The sequence below is a fragment of the Pipistrellus kuhlii genome, unplaced genomic scaffold, assembly GCF_014108245.1.
Source record: "Pipistrellus kuhlii isolate mPipKuh1 unplaced genomic scaffold, mPipKuh1.p scaffold_m20_p_1, whole genome shotgun sequence".
Lineage (NCBI taxonomy): Eukaryota > Metazoa > Chordata > Mammalia > Chiroptera > Vespertilionidae > Pipistrellus > Pipistrellus kuhlii.
In genome coordinates, this window is record NW_023425404.1 from 185,579,778 (window position 1) to 185,601,011 (window position 21,234).

Genomic DNA, 21,234 nt, shown 5'->3' on the forward strand with positions numbered 1-21,234 from the left:
GTCAAGGCCAGGACAAAGATCCCACTCAGGAGACTAAACTGAGTCTGTTTCCTCTGACAAACTGGCAGCCCAGGCCCCAGAGTTCTCTGAGACAGTCATCTCAGCCTGGGCATCACCCAAAGCAGATGCTACACGCGCTGCTTGCCTCACTCATAATGTCAATTAAGCACCCACAGAACATTGGACTCTATGTTATACAACTTCCTGGTGGCCCCGCCAAGGAAAAGGGGGGTCAAATTGTACCCCGAATGAGCCAACTTCTTTTATGGTGTTAACTATAAGGCAATTAAATGTTAGGAGAATCCTACCAAAAATTATGACTTTGGTTTTGGAATAATCCTATTTCTTTTCTTTTTAAATCTTTACTGTTCAAAGTGTTACATATGTCCCCCTTTGACCTCTTCTAGCCCATCACACCCCCTCACCCCAGCCCTTCACTACCCTATGTCTGAGTCCATGGGTTATGTATGTAAGTTCTTTGATTGATCTCTTCCTACCTTCCCTCTGAGGTTCGACAGTCTGTTCCATGCTTCTACGTCTCTGGATCTATTTTGTTCATCAGTTTATTTTGTTCATAGATTCCGCATATGAGTGAGATCATGAGATACTTTATCTTTCTCTGTAATTCTCTCCAGGTCCATCCATGCAATCCTATTTCTTTTTGACAGTAATTACAGAATCCAGCCAGTTGTCTGTTAAGTAAACTCCCAGTTCACAATAATAAAATTATGTTATCAGGCAGCTCATCTAAAGAGGGGCTACAATAATGTGCAAGGCACTCTGGGAAATCTACAACTGAAAAAGATGTGTCTTTTCAAAAGCACCATATAATCTAGTAGAGGACAGACTGAGCATAGAGAGAGAAGTGAGTATTCTCATACTCACTTCATAGCACCTGGTAGAGAATCGCATTCAGTGAGTATTTGTCTCAACACATTTGCTATTTGCCTTTAAAATTTTTACTTGTATACAAACTGACAAACACCACACACTCAAATGTCTAGTCAAATATAATCTGAGTCAAATAGCACTTCATTGGCATAATTTAGTGCATTTATAAGAAAGGATTTACAAAAGAACCTAGACTGTTGTCAAGTAAAAAGAAATCATTTTAATATGCCGTTTCATTTCTATTAATTCAACACCGATTCCTACGATGCATGCATTCCTACTTGGTTTGATTTGATTCCTATGTATTTATTTTCCAACACGCAGCCACCTTCAGCGAGTTAGTTCAGCTGAACTGTTTATTCTTAAAGAGGACAATGAACGTTGTCCTTAAAGAGTTTTGTCAACTTTAACATTCTCAGAGAGACCTCTGAGGCTCCTTAGCATGGCGGGTTTTCACTGAAATCTTCTGTTTGAAAGATGGCAAAACAGACCAGGATCCTCCCAGGTCTCCTGGTTGCTTGTATTCATATCACAGCACACGGTTGGGTAAGAAGTAGAGACTGAATAATAAGTAGCTCTCCAAACACAGCTGGGCGAGACGGCTTCATTTGTAGAAAGTAAAGCGAATCACGAAAACCTTCCTAATGGTGTGATTTGTTCCAGGGTTCTCTGGGCTTTAAGAAGGGAAATATTAGTCCTTGTGCACAGTAATGTTTATGGCATTACAGTTTTCCTCTCCAGCCGTTGTTCCACGGGAGGTGATTTATCGCGCTTGCTGCAGAATGGGGAGCATGAAGATGTCTAATTTCATAAGCAGAGCTGGTGACAGCCTTCTCATTTCCTGCCAAATGGATCAGACCACACTTTTAACCCTAGAGGAGGAAACATGAATAAAAACAGGGTTCGCTTTTAAACTTCCCATCACTTCCCTCAACCCCCAACCAACTCAGTGACATCAGAATTGCGTTGTGCAATTGACATGCAGTCTGAGAAGGCGGCAAGCTGCCGGGGCCCTGGAATGCACGGCTGGGAAGCCACGGCAGCCACGAGAGACTTTTAAATGGCTCAGAAAAGGCCCCAAACAGGAAGGTATGCATGCCTCTGGCCCAATTAAAAACGAAATAAAAAAGAATGTTGCCACAGATTACAAGAGTTTGGGTTAATAAGCTGGAAACCTCTCATTCTCAGCCAACTTGGATCATCTTAAGGTAACCAGCCAGCCAGCCACAAAGGGAACTGTTGAGCTTTTGTATAAAGCAGAATCCCCCGTCAATTAAAACAGCTCACTAGTAAACAGTATTTTCCCAGGAGGGTAGTGTTTAAATAGGTGCTTGGCAAATAAGGCTGCGAAACAGCTATTCTCCCTCCATATTTCATTGGACACGTTATGTTTTTATGCCTACTTATCCAAGGTTAACGAGGAGGGTGCAAACTTGCAGAAAATATTCTGGAGGAAAATACTAAAATGAAATCTGGAGGAGGCACCTAGGAGGCGGCAACTGTTGTGAAATAAGCAGCAAGTCACAATCCAGTGTCTAACTGAAAAGATTTTTCCCATTGCAAAGCCAACACGCATGCACGCACGCACACACACAGCAGTACAACTGAGACTCTGTTTTGATTTTTAAGTTTACCTGGTGGCTGCACATCTTCTTGAACAATACCAGCCCGGTTTATAGCTTGTTCCTTCTCTGAGAAACACAACAGAAAAATTACTTTTTAGATAGTAAGAAAGGGAGACAGTGGTGGTGGAAAGACTTGTGTTTACATGGGACGATGGGACAACTAGAAACCACTTTGTAGAATGCTTTTAATTCAGAGATGCCATTACAAAAAGTTTTGATGTTATGAAGAACAGATCCTATAGCAGAAAGCCTGGGTATTTTCAGGAAAAGCAAGCAAGCCATATTTCAAGAGAAAAGCTCCCAACTAACATCTTTCCTCTGTGTGCTCAGCATTTTTGGACAGGCAACAAAACAACCGAAAAAACAATTCTGAAAGAACTGGTGGGCGGGATGTTATGAGGGGAAGGCTGCTGAATGGAAGGAACGAGTACAATTAACAGAAAACGATGTAGTTTATGTGTCTAAATGTACTCCACTGAAGGAGTAGGCCCAGAGCTAAATATGCTATGTTTTTGATAGGAAATAGAGCAGAAAATTAATCTTTGGGTGGGTGGCTTCGGTTTGGGTAATTGAAGCTTCCCTAATTGATTGCAGGTGCTGTGCCAATTAGAAAGTGCGTGTTCGCTACAGCGGCTTGGCGGAGCTCTTTGGAGGTGTCCAACAGACTGGGGCCAAGAGAAATTGGGCGTTTTATATCTGTGGGCTTCAAGCACCCTGACACATCTTTCTAAGTGGCTTAGAATAAACCCAAGGTCTGTGAAGACAAAGACTTATTATTCTAAGTATAGCGAAAAACAAATGGTGGCTTTTCAGGGGAAAGGCTTGGAGCCAGAGGATGTTTACTACTAAATTACAGTAATTAAATGTTGTAATCAGACCTCCGTTGTAATCAGGCTGACATGTGTTTCTTTAAATTCACATTTAGCTTTTAGTTAATATTAGGCCGTTTTCTTCATTCTGGCCTCTGAGTTCTCATGAAGTTACACAAGCATGAAGGGACAAGAAGCAGGGTTCTGCCCAGGCCAATACTCATTGGATTTGCTTCTCCGGCGATGTGGCAGAAAGTCGATCCTAAGTGACCCGCCTGATAGTTTTATCAATGCCAAGTTTTGCTGTGACAAATAAAAAAAACTGGGAACTAGGGATGACATGGATCTTGACATCCAATTCTAAGAGGGACACAGAGAAGACAGAGCATAATGAAGCCCATGACAGACAATGGCCGGCCGTGGTCTCACTGGGCCTCTGGGAAGAGTAGCAGGTGAACAGCAACCAAGACCCTCTGGACAGAGATGTGCCAAAGGCTTCTTCCACTTGGAGGGGATGATGATGGAGCCTCTAAGACAGGGGTGGGGGAACGTCTGGCCTGAGGGCCTATAAGGCCTCCGAAATCATTTGATCTGGCCCTGCCAAAGCATGAAGGGTGAGTTAATTAAATGTTTGACCGAATATAGCAGGCTAAGTTTTAAGTTGATAGTTTTGTATGGCCCGAGAATGATGTTATAAATATCCAAATGGCCCCTGACAGAAAAAAGGTTCCCCACCCCTGCTCTAAGGCGTAAGTCTTTTACTATAACTCAACAGGTAGTCTCATTTCCTAAGATGTTCAAGTCCTAAAAGACTGGGCCCTACCCATCCCGGGTCAAGGTGGACGTCTCAAAGTCTGGATGTGCCTCAAACGTGCTCTTAGGAAATGCTAGTGAGTAAAAGACTATCCTGTCCTTGATTGTGCCACGAACAAAAAGATTTAATTTTCACACTAGCCCAGTGGTTCTCAACCTTTCTAATGCCTCCACCCTTTAATACAGTTCCTCATGTTGTGGTGACCCCAACCATAAAATTATTTTTGTTACAGTTACTTCATAACTGTAATTTTGCTACTGTTAATGAATTGTAATATAAACATCTGTGTTTTCCGGTGGTCTTAGGCTCTACAGCAGTGGTTCTCAACCTGTGGGTCGAGACAAACAAATGGTAGCGACCCACAAGTTGAGAACCGCTACTATAGAGCCTAAGACCACCGGAAAACAAAATATTTACATTACAATTCATAACAGTAGCAAAATTAGTTATGAAGTAGCAACAAAAATAATTTTATGGTTGGGGGTCCCCACAACATGAGGAACTGTATTAAAGGGTCGCGGCATTAGAAAGGTTGAGAACCACTGCCCTCGCCGCTTTGTCTCAGTGGCCTGAGGACCAATGGGTCCTGGGTTTGATTTCGGTCAAGGGCTTGTACCTTGGTTTGCAGGCTCCTCCCCAGCCCGGACCCTGGTTGGGGCACCTGCAGGAGGCAATCAATTGATGTGCTTCTCTCACATCAATGTTTCTCTCTGTCTTTCCCTCTCTCTTCCACTCTCCCTAAAAACCAGTGGAAAAATATCCTCAAGTGAGGATTAACAAAAACAAACAAACAAAAAGGATATATTTTTCCACACCTAAAAGGTCCATTCTCTAGTCTAGTATTATGGAAGAGGAAAGTGAGTTTTTTTAAAAACTGATTGCCAGAAAGCAACCTCGCCATACAGGTGTAAGGAAATGAGACATCCTAGTATACGGAACACATTCTCTGAGAGGCAGGTACTGCAGAGCCAGAGCAGCGGGCGAAATGCCAACCATCCCAGGAAGTTGACTTTTGAGGCAAGGACAGAATGCCTAACTGTGTCTAAGCTCTTATAATGCGATGGAGAACCGAGTAAAGAGAAAGGAATCCCTGTCCTCACACATTCTTGCTAATTGCTAATGAGGTTGGAGAGGCTGAGGATTTAATTTAAATAGACCATAATCACTTTATAATCCTTGTCCTTATGCAACCACCTCTCTCACTCTCTCTCTCTCTCTTTTTTTTAACCGGCTTGGACAGGCAATTTAAACCAATTTGCTGAACCAGTTCCTAACAACTGATAACCGGAATTAGCAGCCTATCTACATCCCTGGTTCTTCAACCTATTAATGTTTTATAAATACTTTTAAGGCCAGAGCAGTCTTATATAAATTCACGACATGACACAAAGACACTGTTTGTGAATGCAGAATGCGCTAAAGGAAAACAGACTGGTCCCTCAGGATTTAGCAAGTACATCTTGATGAGGCTGACAGTTAGGTTTCTATTGTGTTATCATTAGAGAAATAGCAGGTGTCTATAAACCTCAGGAAAAGGGCAATGCAGAAGTTAGGGGTTTTAACGATGGGAACAGATCCGGATAAGCTCATGACTGACTTTTCAGCAATGAGTGTGTGCTTTATCCGGAGCGAAATGATTAAAACGCAAATATGTGATCCTGGGCCTGGGGCTCTGCAATGCCGGCAGGAAAAGGCCCCGTTCCAGAGTCTCAGCAAGCCCGACTCTGCCCCCTGGTGTTAAGGCAGAGGTTTGATTTGTAGTTTTAATTGAGGATCCTTATCTAAGGACATAGGGCAGAGGTGAGTTAATAAGCTGGTAATGCATGCAGACCAGGAGGTTTCTGTATGGTAGTAAAAGAGATCACCTAATAATTTTTAAGTCTTTGAAAATGAAAACATATCCCTCTATTGAATGGCCATATTGTCCAGGTGTAGACTATGACTCAGGACCTCCCAACCCCATCTCCTCCTGCCAATAAACAGTTAAAATAAAAGCAAAGCACAACCTAAGTAATAATAGAACAAATGGCAACATTTGCTTGTAGGCTTAATATTAGATAATAGCATTGTATCGATATTAAATTACCTGGATTGGCTAACTGTATTGTGATTATGTAAGAGAACGTCGTCCTTGTTCGTAGGAAATAATGCTTATGTTTAGGAAGGAGAACTCACATCTTTAACTTACTCTCAAATGGTTCAGCAAAACAATAGTAATAATTCTAATCAGATATAAGTGTGTTTATATATTAGGTCTAGTAATAATTAATTTCGTTTTCTAATACTTTTTTTTAAATCGAATTTATTGAAACAATACAACAAAATTTAATCAACAATATAGTTGCCGTTGTTTTCTACTACTTGTGCCCAATGCTCAGGAAGCATTTTAATCCCTCTGTTGTAAAATTCTTGTGATTTTGATGCAAAAAATTCGGTCAATGCATTTTTGAGGCATTCTTCATTATTAAATTTTTTTCCAAGAAGAAAGTTTTGCAAAGAACGAAACAAATGGTAATCGGAAGGGGCAATATCAGGAGAATATGCAGGTTGAGGGAGAACTTCCCATTCCAACTGGCGCAGTTTTTCAGCAGTGATTCTTGCAGTATGCGGTCGTGCGTTATCGTGGTGAAGAATTACGCCCTTCCGATTAATCAGCGCGGGTTCTTTTGCTCTTAAAGCTTGGGCTAACCTTTCCAATTGGGCACTATACACTGCACTTGTAATGGTTTGGTTAGATGGTAAAAGTTCATAATGAAGAATTCCTTTAAAATTCCACCAAACACACAACATCACTTTTTTCGCATGCAAGTCAGGTTTTGGCGTGGGCTGCGGAGCCTCATTTTTGCCCAACCATTGAGGCCGCCTTTTCAAATTAACATACAGCACCCATTCTTCATCTCTGGTAACAATTTGCTCTAAAAATGGCAAACGGTTTTGACGAGAGAGGAACGAACTGCAAATTGTGACTCTTTGATTATGGTTGTTGTCGGTCAACTCATGAGGAACCCATTTTCCAAACTTTTGGACTTTGCCAAGTACACGCAATTGATTGGAAATTGTTTTTTGTGAACAATTTAAAGTTGTCGCAAGCTCTTGTTGGGTAATTTGAGGATTTTGCACCAAAAGAGCTTGAAGAGCTTCTTGATCAAAATTGGACACAGGGCCTCGACCACTCTTGTCATCTAACGAAAAATTTCCCTCGCGAAATTTCTCAAACCAATGCTGGCATTTTCTGGCGCTAACTGCATCTTGACCAAGAGCACTACAGATGTTTTTTGCAGCCTCACTTGCTTTTCTTCCTAATTGGAACTCGTAAAGCATGCAGTGCCGAATATGCTCTTCATCCACCATCTTCTTAGCCCTAGTTTTGCAACAAAAACCAAACCAAACACAAACTTTTTCAAGCAAAACTTGTTAATTGCATTTCACACGTTCTGTAGATACCACATGTTTGAAGGTTATGTCAATACAAGTCGATGCCAAGCAAGATTTTAAACGAATGTTTAAAAACGACATTAATTATTACTAGACCCGAGAGAGAAAGATATATATATATATATGCATATGTGTCTCTATGTGTGTATATATATGTATAGATTTGTTATATTTTACATATGGGGGAGAAAGCAAATGTAGCAAAATGTTAACTTATGCTCTGGCCAGGGGGCTAGATAGGTTTGAAGCGTGGACCTGTACACCAAAAGGTTGTGTGCTTGATTCCCAGTCATGTCACATACCTAGGTTGTGAGTTCAATCCCTGGTAGGGGATGTTTCTCTCTCAGATCGATGTTTCTCTATCTCCCTCTCCCTTTCTCTTTAAAAATCAATGAAAAAGGCCGAAACTGGTTTGGCTCAGTGGATAGAGCGTCGGCCTACAGACTGAAAGATCCCAGGTTCGATTCCAGTCAAGGGCATGTTGCAGGCACATCCCCAGTAGAGGGTGTGCAGGAGGCAGCTGATCAATTCTTCTCTCTCATCGATGTTTCTAACTCTCTATCCTTCTCTCTTCCTATCTGTAAAAAAATCAATAAAATATATATTTTTTTAAAAAATAATGAAAAAAAAATCCACGTGAGGATTAAAAAAAAATGTAACTGGTAAATCTAGGTGAAGGATAGACAGGGATTTATTGCACAATTCTTAGGTCTTTTCTGCCATTTTTTCCTTCTTTTTTTTTTAACAACAAATGCACAACTGCAAAACAAGTGGAAGGCAGTCCAACAACACTGTGACTGTTCCATGATGATTACTTCAAAGTAGCTTTTTTCAAATAGCAAATATAAATTTTAAAAACGACTATCCCAGGCTCCCATCTGCTGCGGTTGCCTGGACACGCTCCTCATCCAGATGTACACGGGCCGATCCAGAACCAGATGGGCACTGGCGGCGAGTGTGAGCGAGAGCCCGCAGCCAAGGGGACCAAATGGCCACCAGAAGCACCGGCTCCTCCCAACCCCATAAACACCTCTGCATCCTCATCAGAGTCCAGCGAATCCCGAGAGCTCTGGAAGGCTGGTTAGAGAATGAGACTTGTCTGCCTGGGCATCTTATTGGACTCCACGGGGAAGGAATAAAAAGCATATTCTAAGCAGCTAGCATGTGAGGGGGAAAATGCCCTTCTGGTGTGATCTGCACACCAAGTGATTTCGTGTAACCGTTTTTTGGACTCTGTACAATATACTGCTAGTGGGGAGCAGCAAGTTGCAGCAAACACAACCGAGAGGTAGGAGAACTGAGGTTCTCGTGGCTCTTACGTGTAACCCACACCCTGCTGTTAAACACTCCTTGCCGCGAGGTGAGAAGCGCAGCAGACAAGGCTGGGGAGTTAGGGTCGTGTCAGCAATATGCTATGTGACCTTGGACAAGTCCCTAAATGAGAGGACAAGGAGCACAGGGTCTCTGGCCAAACTATGCTTTTATGCTTCTGCAGATCGAGTACATTTTAAGACGAGCAGGACCGCAGCAGAGGAATGATTCTGTCTCATTTCACAGGCTGGCCTAAAATGCCATAGACGGGTTGTCCGAAAAGGCCACATTCAGAATCCCCGTCTAGTTCTGCTGTACGAAGACAGATTGGGCTTCCAGCTGCAGCACCTGACCTCGTCCCTGAACATGGGCTCTTCAGACAAGCCTCGCTTTGCCAACGGGATGAAAGCTAAAAGGCACATCTGGGATTCCCTCAGAAGCACAATGGTCTCCATACGTCTTGTCTGGGATCACTGGCCATGAAGGCCAACTGCATCGTCCCAGCGCTCGCTTCAGTACTGATGTAGCACGTGAAGGACTGACCTGTGGACGTGAAATCCCACGAGGCAGTCCTGTGGCAGACTTGCCTGACTGTAAAGCATGGAAGCTCTCCTTGGCTTGATTTTACCTAGGCAGCCTTCTCCTCTTTTCTGCTGCCCTGTGGCTTACTCCGGCAGAGGCCCTGGAACCTCCCTGACCCCGCACTCCCCACACCCGAGCCGGCCAGCATCCGTCAGGCCAGCCCAGCCCAGCTGACTGGCCCACCCCGACGTTACACCTGAGCCCTACCTGGCCTCGGCCCCTCCCTTCCCACCGCTGGCAGCTCTCAAGGACTGGATGTCTGCCCTGCCCTTCTGAGAGCCGTGGGTTTCTCCTAGGTCTGCCCAGAATCGTGAGGAATATAACCGTATGAGGGACAGTCAGAGAGGAAGGCCTAACAGGAGAGGCTAAGAGCAGTGGCTGAAAGGCCGGAGCAAGAAAGCAAAACCAAGAGGTCTGGCGGAGCGGGCAGTCACAGAAGCCCAGACAAGAGGGTTCCAAGGAAGCAGTGCCTGGCTGGTGTCTGTGCCTCCCACTGACCGACGACCCGACCTCCTGTATTACAGAGGACAGAAGTCATCACCTGAAAGTGCCCACAGCTTCCCAACCCCAACCCTGGTGTAGCTGCGTCCACACCGGCCCTTCCTCTGAGCTCTCGGAAGAGTCCTGCCTTCCACCCAAGGCTCTCTCCTCCGTCTGGTCTCACGGTCCCATGCCCCTCCCACTCCATGGCTTGTCTTCTCTCTCCGGCATCTTGCTTGGTCCAGAGACTCTCTTGGCTCTCCCTTCCCTCCCAGACAAAACTAAAACACAACTCTGCCCTGGACCTGCTGCAAATACACTTTGTCATTCTCCTCCCCGTACAGCCAAGCACCTTTAGTCAACTTAGTACACTATTTACTCTCCAATCCACTGCAATCTGCTTTCTGCCCACTACCAGACCGCCTAAAGCATTCTTACAAAATGACCAATGGCCTTTACCTTTTTTAAAAAAATAAAGACTATTTTCACTTATCTTCCTGTCTCCAAAGAGCCTGACCCTGCTGACCACACCTCTTTTCATGAACAGCTGTCTTCCTGGGACTTATGACTACAGCCTCTCTCCTGGTTTAAATGCTCTCGCTCTGGGGCACCCCTGCCTGGTCCCCTCTGAGGGTCCCCGACTCCTGACAGCTTGCTCTTCAGTGTCCACCAGCATTCTGATCCTCGGCCAGCTTGTCCCTCTCAATCTCAGAACGCTGCCTGGGAGCCCTTACCTCAGCGACTCTGACCCCATCCACTGCTGACAACACTGCATGTCTAGCTTCTGCTGGGACCCAGGACCTCTGCTCCAGACTGGCACCTCCCTCTGCCTCTAGGAAATCTCCAAGAGCACATCCTGACACCTAAAACTCAACACACCCCAAATGCAACTGGCTCGTCCTCACCCCCAAAACTGATTCCTTCTTGGGTTCCTTACTAAACGACCCGCACCACTATCTCCTCAGAGGCTGGAGCCAGGAAGCTGGGTGCCATTCTCCTTCCTCTCCCTCCCTTTCCCTGTGGCTACTCAGTCACAGACCCATGCAGCCTTTCCTTCTTAACTACAGTTCCCCAGATCAATCCTCCTTCCAGTCCCAGAGCCACCACTCTGGTGCAGGCTCCAGTCACCTCCCCTGCTCTCCTGTGCCCACGGGACGTACAGCCTCCCTGTGCCTGGCCTTCCCGCCTCCAGCCCCGGCCCTTCCAGCCCTCCCCCACATTACAGAGCAACGCCTACAAAGAGTGAATCTCATCACTTCCTTCTCCTGATTCAAATGCTTCAGTGATCCTACCCTGGCTGACTCTGAGGAAGGCAGGGGGTTACTGAAGTATTGTAGTCAAGCGAAGTGATCAAATTCAAAGAACAAATGGATGACAACAGCCACAGCAGAAGACCTGGTTCTCTATACTTTCTGACAAACAAGAACAAAATTTTCCAGTTACAAAGTCTCACCAAAGGAATATTAAGATGCATTTCAGAATGAAGAAAACTGAAACTCGAAAGGAGCGAGACGCAAGAAGGCCTGGTGCCTACAGCATGTGGGTGAAGAGAAATGATCAGCGACTGTAGACACACTGTGATTTAGAGAGTATCAAGCACATGGTAAGACCGAGGTGATGCATAAGACTAGGATGGGGCTCAGGAGTGCTAACGTCTTTGTATATTTTATAGGCGGGTAAAGATATTGACTAACTTTAAACAATAATCATAAAGTAATACAAACAAAATGTGAAACTTTCAAACTACATAGTACAGGAGAGAAAAAAATAAAACCTTAAGGCACAAAAGGAGAAAAAAAGGAAATAAAGAGTTGGAATAGAAAACATAAAATAAGATGGGAAAAATAAAAGTAAATACAATAGAAAACATAATGAAAATGAATTCAATGCAACAGTTAAGGAGATAATCAGATTGGATTACAAATCCAGTTTAGCCCTGGCTGGTGTTGCTCAGTGGTTAAGCTTCAGTCCACACACCAAAGGGTCTCAGGTTCAATTTCCGGTCAAGGGCACCTTAACTCAGACACAGATTCTAGAGTATCCCTTTCAGACTGCTGTTGGGACACACGACACAAACCCACACCTTGGTCACCTGCTATGGACTGGGATTTCTCAGCCTTGCCACCATGCACACTTGAGGCTGGGTGATGGTGAGCATCCGTCCTGTGCACTGCAGAGAGTTCAGCGGCAGCCCTGGCCTCTGTCCACGAGAGCCAGTAGCACATTCACCCCACCCCACTCCACCCCCAGTTCTGACAAGCAACATGTCTCTAGATAGAACAAAACTTCCCCTGGGGGGGACACAGTCATCCCCAGTTAAAGGCCACTGCTCTAGTCTTCAAAAATGCACCCCTATGTTCATAGCGGCACAATTCACCATAGCTAAGATTTGGAAACAGCCTAAGTGCCCATCAGCAGATGAATGAATTAAAAAACTGTGCTACATCAGCCGAAGCCAGTTTGGCTCAGTGGATAGAGCGTTGGCTTGCGGACTGAAGGGTTCCGGGTTCGATTCCGGTCAAGGGGACATATACCTTGGTTGCGGGCAGATCCCCAGTAGGGGGTGTGCAAGAGGCAGCTGATCGATGATTCTCTCATCGATGTTTCTAACTCTCTATCCCTCTCTCTTCCTCTCTGTAAAAACATCAGTAAAATATATTAAAAAAACAAACAAACAAATGTTAAAATGTGTACACAGATAATAATTTAATAAATATATATATATATATATATTTTATTTATTATTAAAAAATAATAAAAAATAATAAAAACAAACAAACTGGTACATCAAAAACTATGCTGCAGTAAAAAAGGAGTTCTTGCCATTTGCAACAGCATGGATGGAACTGGAGAGCATTCTGCTCATTGAAATAAGGCAGTCAGAGAAAAGATAAATATCACATGATCTCACTCATTTATGGAATATAATGAACAACATAAACTGATGAACAAAAACAGATCCAGAGACAGAGAAACATCAAACATTAAGCCTTAGAGGGAAGGCAGGGGAGGATGGGGGTGAGGGGGAGAGATCAACCAAAGGACTTGAATGCCTGCATATAAGCCTAGCCAATGGACACAGACAACAGGGAAGGGAGGGCATGAGTGGGGGTAGAGGGGGTGGGTGGGATAAGGACACATATGTAATACCTTAATCAATAAAGAAATTAAAAACAAAAAACAAAACCCTGAAACTTTTCTAGTGGGATCCAAAGCAGGCGCCCTTGTCCCATGTTCACTTCTAGAGGCTGTAATAAAGCAGCCTGTGCCTCGGATCCAATAAGGATGATGGAAATAGACTACGCTGGGCTTCACGCAGACCTACACTTCCCCCCTCCCCCACCCCTTCCAAGCAGGTATCTAGGCTGGAAGGCAGAAGGCAGAGGCCATTTTAATCTTGGCTGATGAATAGACGCTACATGGGCATTTAAATGTGTATTTAAAATGCTCTGCCTCCATAAACCAAAGGTTGTAGCATTTGTAACGGGCAGAGCATTTACACGGAGCTTTTGCCTTCAAATCGCCAAGCTATCAGCTTCTGCTAATATTCTCGAGGGGCACGGTTGGCCCTCTTCCATCTCCGAGATGATTCAGGTTTCCTGGAGAACAAAATGAGCCTCTAATGCCCAATATTTTTTCTCTGACAGATGGTTTCAGATGTATCAAAGCGCTAATCCTTGCTGAGGTATAGGTCTCCAGGAAGGAGAGTTTGGCTTTTAGTATGATAGGACTTGAATGATTAAGGAGGAAAATTACTCCCAGGATATTCGCCATTGTCATGTGAGCAACCCGCTTCAAATGAAGACGGCAGAATCTGGAAAAAAAAGATTTGAGGAAAGAGAGGAAAAACTAAAAAAATCCGGGTTAGCAGTTTAGGTTTGAAACATTTCCGTCCAAAGACATTTCTGGGAGTGGAAATGAAGTTCCCAATAAAATCATCTTCAAGCTAAGAGAGATTAGGATTCAATCTATCTCTTCCTCCCCTCCCCCCAATATCATTTCAGCCACAGAGTGTGCAAGCTCTGAAGACAGAGGGGCCTGGGTCTGAATATCTGCCTTGCTACTTGCTAGCTGTGTGACCTTGGGCATATTATATGACCTCTCCGAGCCTCAGTTTCCCCACCTGTATGACATGATATAATATCTACCTCAAAATGAGATTAAAGCCAAAACCGGTTTGGCTCAGTGGATAGAGCGTCGGTCTGCGGACTGAAAGGTCCCGGGTTCAATTCCGGTCAAGGGCGTGTACCTTGGTTGCGGGCACATCCCCAGTGGGGTGTGAACAAGAGGCAGCTGATCAATGATTCTCACCGATGTTTCTAGCTCTCTATCCCTCTCTCTTCCTCTGTAAAAATTTTTAAATGAGGTTAAAACTTAACGATCCAATGTATGCCTAACCTGACACATGCTAAGCATTCAGTTAATGCTGTCAGCATAAACTAGTCTTTAGTGTTGACCTACTAGGTGCAGGCTCCTTTCATGCCCACCTCTGAGTCAGGGGGGAGGAGGTTGGTAAACAGATTTTAGATACCAGACAAACAGTTATTTAATGCTCAGGATCCGAGAGATTGGGTCATTCACCTAAGGTCACAAAGCTGCACACAGCAGAATTCAGGCCCAGGCCGGCCTGACGCGGGAGCGAGCTCTGCCCGCGTCCCCACGTGGAAGTGGCGGGACAGGGAGTTCCTGGGGCGAGGTCACCACACCGGGTCAGAGGTCACTCACTGTATTCCTCCAGCCGCATGAGGGGCCGGAAGTAGATGGGGTAGAAGGCGGCGCCGACCAGGGAGATGAAGCCGCCGAAAATGAGCGCGGTCCGAAGGTTCCGGGACATGGCGCCCGCAGGGACCTGCCCCGACCCCGGCCGGCTCTGAACCCCGCACCTCCAAGTCCCGCTCGCGCCGCCGGGTCCTGACCCGGTGCGGAAGAGGCGGAGCCGCTTTCGCTTCCGGGCCTGGGGGCGTGGCCAGGAGGCGGGCGGGGCGGGGGCATGATGGGCGGGGTCAGAGGCGTGCTCTGGGGGCGGGGCTTGGTAGGGGCGGGGCCTCGGGCCAGCGCTCCCAGGTTTCAGAGTGGAGTTGCATTCATTGCTCTCGCTTAGGCTGTTCTGCTCCCGGCCTTGCCCCTCCCTCCGCCTGGCTCCCACCTCAGCCCCCCCACCCACCACTCTTTAGACCTCCTCTGCCCCAGCCTCCTTTGCCAAGCACGCTTTCCTGTCCTTCCCGAGTTGATTTGATTTTAGCAACTGTCTACAAACTGTGCTCTTTGTGGCTCCCTCACTCAATCCTCATATTAGTCGGCCCATTTCACTGGTGAGGGAACCACGATTTGGCTGCCTGGCTTTTGACAAGTCTCTTGGCCTCCCTGAGGATGGTTTGAGGGGATTAGAGACAAAGGGGCAAATCGCCTGCCCCAGCATGGCCTGTAGATGAATTCTGAACCCTGAGCCAAAGGAGCTTCTGGACCAAGACTATCCTGGGAGGTGTGTTGTCTCAACATCCATGCTCTAAGAAGACTTTTAATGACTCGGCTTTTCCATCCCTCCTGTCTCCCTCCCTGTTCCCTTTACCAATGAGGATGGGAAGTAAATGGGCATCAGCACAGGGCAGTGAGCCCGTGGCCAGTCCCACAGATGGGACCTTGAGGCTCTGCCTCATTGCCTGGGGTGGGAGGCGACTGAGGACAGCCATCTGCTTTCTCTTTCTGTGATGACCATCCTCCATCCTTCTGGGTGGGCTGTGCCTGCCTATGACCTGCCCAGGGATATGCTGGGTGGCTGAGACGAAGATTCCTCAGGCCGGACCGTCACGCAGTCTTTTACAACTAAGAATGATACCTGCAGCTGGGAGCTGGGGAGCAGAGAGGCTATTTATCTTGACCCCAGCAGCATTATTTAGTCCAGGGAAGATCTATGGTCTTTCAGAAACGGCGTGCCGTCAGAGCACAGGTTCCTCTTTCTTTGTAGTTTTGTCATTGAATCAAGCTCCTCTCTACGTCTGTGGTTCCAGAAGAATATAAATCAGGTGTTTGATCTGTCGGCAGATTTATGAACTATCAGCCGTGCCCCCAAATACCAGGCAAAGTGCTACAGGGGACACGGAGATGAGTAAGAGGTGACCCTTGCTCTCCAGGAACTTGCCATGTGGACGGAGAGACGGGACATTATACATAAAAAGAAAACTAATGACCCTGTGTTGCGGGTGAGTGATATGGTCCTGCGGGCTACCGAGGTTTGGAGGAGGAAGACGGATGGCTGTGCGATCAGGCAGCCGATCCTCAGGCGTTTGCAGGAGCTTGTTAGGGTGAGGACAGAAGACTTCATAGCAAAGAGGGAATGAAGTGATGCGTGCTTTATATCACGTGATATGAAAATCCCTGTAGTGCATATTTGTCACTTTAGCAGCATCTACTTCACTCCCAGTTAATAATACCCTGAAATGCCGAAACCAGTTTAGCTCAGTGGATAGAGCGTTGGCCTGCGGACTGAAAGGTCCGGGGTTCGATTCCGGTCAGGGGCACGTACCTTGGTTGCGGGTGCATCCCTGGTGGGGGGTGTGCAGAAGGCAGCTGATCGATGACTCTCTCTCATTGATGTTTCTAACTTTCTATCTGTCTCCCTTCCTCTCTGTACAAAATCAATAAAATATATATATATTTTTAAAAATAGTACCCTGAAATATCTTTTGGCAAATCACTCCTCTCCCATTCTCAATCCATGAAGTAAGTTGGGGCTTCTCTCCCCACTCAAACCCTTATTTTCCCTCAGCTCCAAGAGTAAGCATCTAACCACACCTGACTAAGCTCCCTCACCAGAGGGGTTGATCCTCCAATAAAGCTGCAACTTCCTACCCACATGACCCATGTTGAGCCAACCATAGTCTGTCCCAGCTGCTGGGAAGCTGACTTCGTACTTGAGAGGACTAGATGGGAGCTGCTGGGGACCACCATTTAGAGACTGAGAATGAGGACAATGCATCAGAGGGAGGCCCGAGAGACAGAGAGAAATCAGATGCTGGCGTTACATTTGAACCCCTGAAGCCCGCTGTGCCTGAAATGGGACCTATCCCTGACCTTCTCAGTAGCACAAAGGCCCTCCTTCCCTGGAGCCAGTTGGGATTTCTGTCTTTGAAAAACAGAAGGAGTCCCAGATGAAATCGCCATGGGAGGGATTTCATTTGCTTAACATCCCTCTGAGCGGCGAGGCAAGGATTGCTCTGTTTTATAGAGCATTCGTGCCATTTGTATAAGCTTATTAGCTTCATCACACCAAAAACAGCACTTGCTTGCTACCAAATATAAGGTCCCAGAGCGCTCCCTGATTCTGAGAACCCCACCGACCTATAAATTAAATCAGCAAAGTCTTACAGTGGGCCTACTCAGGGCCAAGCACTGAACTTGTTGGCAGGGAACACCAAAAGGAAGCAGTCAGCATTGGTGTATTCACCCAAGTTCACTGAGGCAGGAACAATGTGCCGGCACTTTTCAGGTGCTGGTGGAGGCAGCAGTGATTTAACAGGGGAGTCTGCCATCCTCATGGTGTCCACGGTCTGGTGAAGGAATGAGATGTGACAACACATAGTCATTGCTGTTTGGCCTCTGAGCCTTCCCTCCTAATAGCTCCTGATGCCTCTCATCGTGGCATTCTTGGTTGGACTGTGTATCTAGGCACCCTGTACACTCCTATCAATCCCAATACCAGGGTGTAGAACACTTCCCTGTGCCAGTCACCACCACAGGCTTACCCATGCAGTACTCCCTAGCTGCCGTGAATAGGTGTCTCCACTTGCAGAGGGGGAAGCTGGGCATAGCAAGAATGGCTAGCTCAAGGCCACGCAGCTAGTAAGTGGCAGATCTGGGATTCAAGTCCAGCTGTTTTATCTCCGGAGACCTGCTCTCGCCATTACTTTACACTGCCTTGCAAAGTCAGGGAGCTCACGTTGTCTGAGTGTGAGTTCAGTGCTAACCTGGTCCCGTTGTCCTTTCTCACAGAAATCAGATTTGTAGGGATGGGAACATAAGGACTAATAGCACAGATGCAGTGGATTTTTTTCCCATTGATAATGTTATCATGAGGTTTTTGCATATCTTCCACTTGCCTGAAACTCTGGAGCTTCTGTCTTCCACCCTTACAGTCTGATTCTCTACTATTCATGGTATTTTGCAGGTTGCCCAACGTTGCTTCCAGTAACTCCCTTTGACCAATAACTTATTTAGGTCCTCTTTCAGTTTTGTTGCTGTTGTTTTAATGTTAATCCTCACCTGAAGATATTTTTTCCCCATGGGTTTTTAGAGAGAGTGGGAGGGAGGGGGAGAGACAGAGAGAAAAACATCGATGTGAGAGAGACATATGGATTGGTTGCCTCTGATACATAGCCTAGGGCAGTGGTCGGCAAACTGTGGCTCGAGAGCCACATGCGGCTCACGAGCCGAGGTTTGCCGCTCTGTTGACTAATGAGTTTGCCGACCACTGACCTAGACTCACAATTTCAGTAATTACAGGATGTTTTTGTTCCTTGTGATTAAGCCCCTATCCCAGTGGTTGGCAAACTCATTAGTCAACAGAGTGGCAAAATGCAGCTCGCTGGCCGCATATGGCTCACAAGCTGCAGTTTGCTGACCACTGGCCTAGGGCACCTAGACCTGGGCCGAGAATAGAGCCTGCAATCGAGGTACATGCCCTTGATCAGAGTAGAATCTGGGACTTTTCAGTCTGCAGGCCAAAGCTCTATCCACTGAGCAAAACTGGTTAGGGCCAGTAACTCCTTTTGAATCAATTAGAATCAGTTTTGCTTGCATGGTGCCCAATAGAGACAGATATTTCCACATGGCATAGACAGAGGCTTGGGCTTCAGAGCTGTGTGAATGTCTGTGAAAGCCAGAGGGAGTGTGGGTCTAGGGGAAGGTGTTTGTGCAGAGAGAGAGAAAATTAGAGAGAGAGAGAGAGAGAGAGAGAGAGAGAGAGAGAGAGAGAGAGAGAGAGAGAGAGAGAGAGAAACATGCTCCGGATATAGGGAGACAGGATGATGCAAGTCAAATATGTCAGGAGTCCTAGGGTGCGTATTTTCATCTCAATCAGTGAGAAAAAAAATTGGTTTGGGCTCCTACCCAGCACTTTCTGCTTCTTTCCTTGGATGTGAAGATTGAATGCTTGCAGGGAGCAGACCACCAATAGCGTCTTGCACAGGTTTCAGACAGACATCAAAGTTAATCCGCTCTCTGATCTAAGCAAAATGGTGATGAGGGTTTCATGGGACAGCAGCTCTGCTAATTGTGGCACTGCCGCACAGCTGATGTATTTTTAGAATGTTGTGGGTTCCCAAGAAGTATCGGTACTTCCTGCAGGAAAACAGTCAGGCTGGGAGGTTGGGGTGTGGAATAGAGCAGGATCTAATGCAGGACCCTCTGGACCGTGCTTCTGAGACAATGCAGGGGAAATGCTCCTCTGGGTTCACCAGGCACTCTGGTTTTGAGTGCCTACTCAGCTGAATAACTATTTCCAATTTAGATCATTTGTCGACTTTTTCTTCTTTGATCTGCTCTTAACATATGAGAGTTCCCCATGTGTCTTGCCATACTACGCGCCCCACAGTGATAACTAATACCTTTATGACTTCCAGAGCCAGGTGGCCAGAACCAGCCTTCCTGCTGAACTCCAGCCTCAGGTACCTGATGGTCATCTTTGGGATCCAGACACACTTGTTCCTACCCCCCCACTCTTCTCTCCCCTTGCCACTGGCTTGGTTTGAGGCTACACCAACCATCCCTGGCCGTGACCTCCTCACTCATCGTACATATGCCATCTTCTTTGTCGTAAACTGTCTCATTCGGAGGGTAACCAAAGTTGTCTTCGGAAAACATAACGCTGGTCAATCACTGCCCCTCTTAGACGCTTCGGTATCTCCCTAAATTATGTATTACTCAGACTTCGTTACTCAGGCTTTGGCCAACGGATCATTCGAGGCCTCTGCCAAGTGGAGTGACAGGTCTCTGTCTAGGTTGTCATGCTCTGCGCCTGTGTCACAGCTGACTGATATCAGCATAGACATCCCATCCCAAACAAAGTCAAAGGCCCAAAATCTCTGGACTAATGAGGGATGGGCTGACCCAGTGCGATCCTGTGCCTCTGGAATTCTGGCTGTAAAGTCCGGGAGCGTAGGGAGGTTAGCAGAGGATGCAGAAGTTGGGCAGATGCACAGGGAGGGCAGTGAGTAAGCCGGGAGCTGTGAGTAAGCCCCGGGCGATGAGTCAGTGAAGCTGGGAGAGAAAAACGCGGGCGAGTAGCTGGGGAGAGGATTGCCTGGGAATAGCAGGAAGAGAGAAGGATGGAGGAGAATTAAAATGAAAAGCCAGAAAGCCCTGTGGCTGAGATGTAACAAGATACCTTAAGCCCCAGGACTGCCAAGGACTTATTTACTCATTCATTTGTTTTCTACCTTTTTTTTTTTTTGCAGCCACTAGATGCCACAAATTATTCTAAGCATTGCTGAAGTCCTCGCCCTCATGGAGCTTACATTCTAGTTGCCGAGGGACAGAATATATAGATTTTAAAAATAAACCAAGCTCACAGAGACGGTGCAGAAGTGCTCAGCCCACAATGCACTTGGCTCTTCAAAGAACAGCGAGGAGGTCAGTGTGGCCGAGAGGACTGAGTGAAGAAGACAGTGAGTGGAAATGAGATCAGCCAGGCAGCCATGGCCTGAGCACCTCATAAGCCATGAAGGACTTGGGATGTTACTCTGTTTGTGGTGGGGAGACAGCGGGGGATCCCAAGCAACCTTCTACTTCTAATTTCCTCTGGGAAGTCCAGCTGCTCTATGGTTTTCACTCTTCCCACAGATTCCTGTCTTTTTTATGCACAGAGCCCCATTGCATCCCATAAAGCCATTTACTCAGAAGAGCAGAAATGCCTAGCAACACAGTAAGCTTGTCCTCAAAGCCACCATGATTTGACCCTGAACATCCCTCTCAGTGTTGCTTTCTTCCTCTCACTCCACTTCTCCCAGCAGGCCTGATCCATTTGCCAGGTGCTAAATGCGGCCTGCCCCTGGGCCTTTGTTCTAACTGTCCCTCTCTTTGAAATGGCTTTCTCCCAAGAGCCTCCTGTCACCATCCTTCCCTCCAAGGGCATTTTCTAATGCCACTTCTTCTACAGAACCTTCCATGGTGACTTGAAATGGACTCTTTTAAAGCCTTGTTTGGATTATTTGTGGCTGCATAACTAACTACCTAAATATTAGTGTTTAAAACTTAAAAACAACAATTTCTGCCCTAACTGATTTGGCTCAGA

At 46.3% G+C, this 21,234-nt stretch overlaps 1 protein-coding gene across 1 annotated transcript; it reads right to left on the reverse strand.

Annotated features, from left to right (window-relative positions):
- Nucleotides 1-1,091: 1,091 nt before the first annotated feature.
- Nucleotides 1,092-14,894, reverse strand: SMIM20 (small integral membrane protein 20). The gene is made up of 3 exons (XM_036419133.2): nucleotides 14,673-14,894; nucleotides 2,526-2,582; nucleotides 1,092-1,732 (listed from the first exon to the last, which is right to left on the reverse strand). Exons 1-3 carry the CDS (start codon nucleotides 14,779-14,781, stop codon nucleotides 1,614-1,616), a joined length of 285 nt encoding a protein of 94 aa, XP_036275026.1. The 5' UTR covers nucleotides 14,782-14,894; the 3' UTR covers nucleotides 1,092-1,613.
- Nucleotides 14,895-21,234: the final 6,340 nt, after the last annotated feature.

What these genes read in the sequence shown, in the direction of transcription:
- SMIM20 (XM_036419133.2), bottom strand. Translation starts at nt 14,781, where the DNA reads ATGTCCCGGAACCTTCGGACCGCGCTCATTTTCGGCGGCTTCATCTCC. An exon ending in CATGCGGCTGGAGGAATACA is followed by an intron (nt 2,583 to 14,672) that starts GTGAGTGACCTC and finishes TGTGTTTCTCAG; the next exon opens with AGAAGGAACAAGCTATAAAC. An exon ending in AGAAGATGTGCAGCCACCAG is followed by an intron (nt 1,733 to 2,525) that starts GTAAACTTAAAA and finishes TCCATTTGGCAG; the next exon opens with GAAATGAGAAGGCTGTCACC.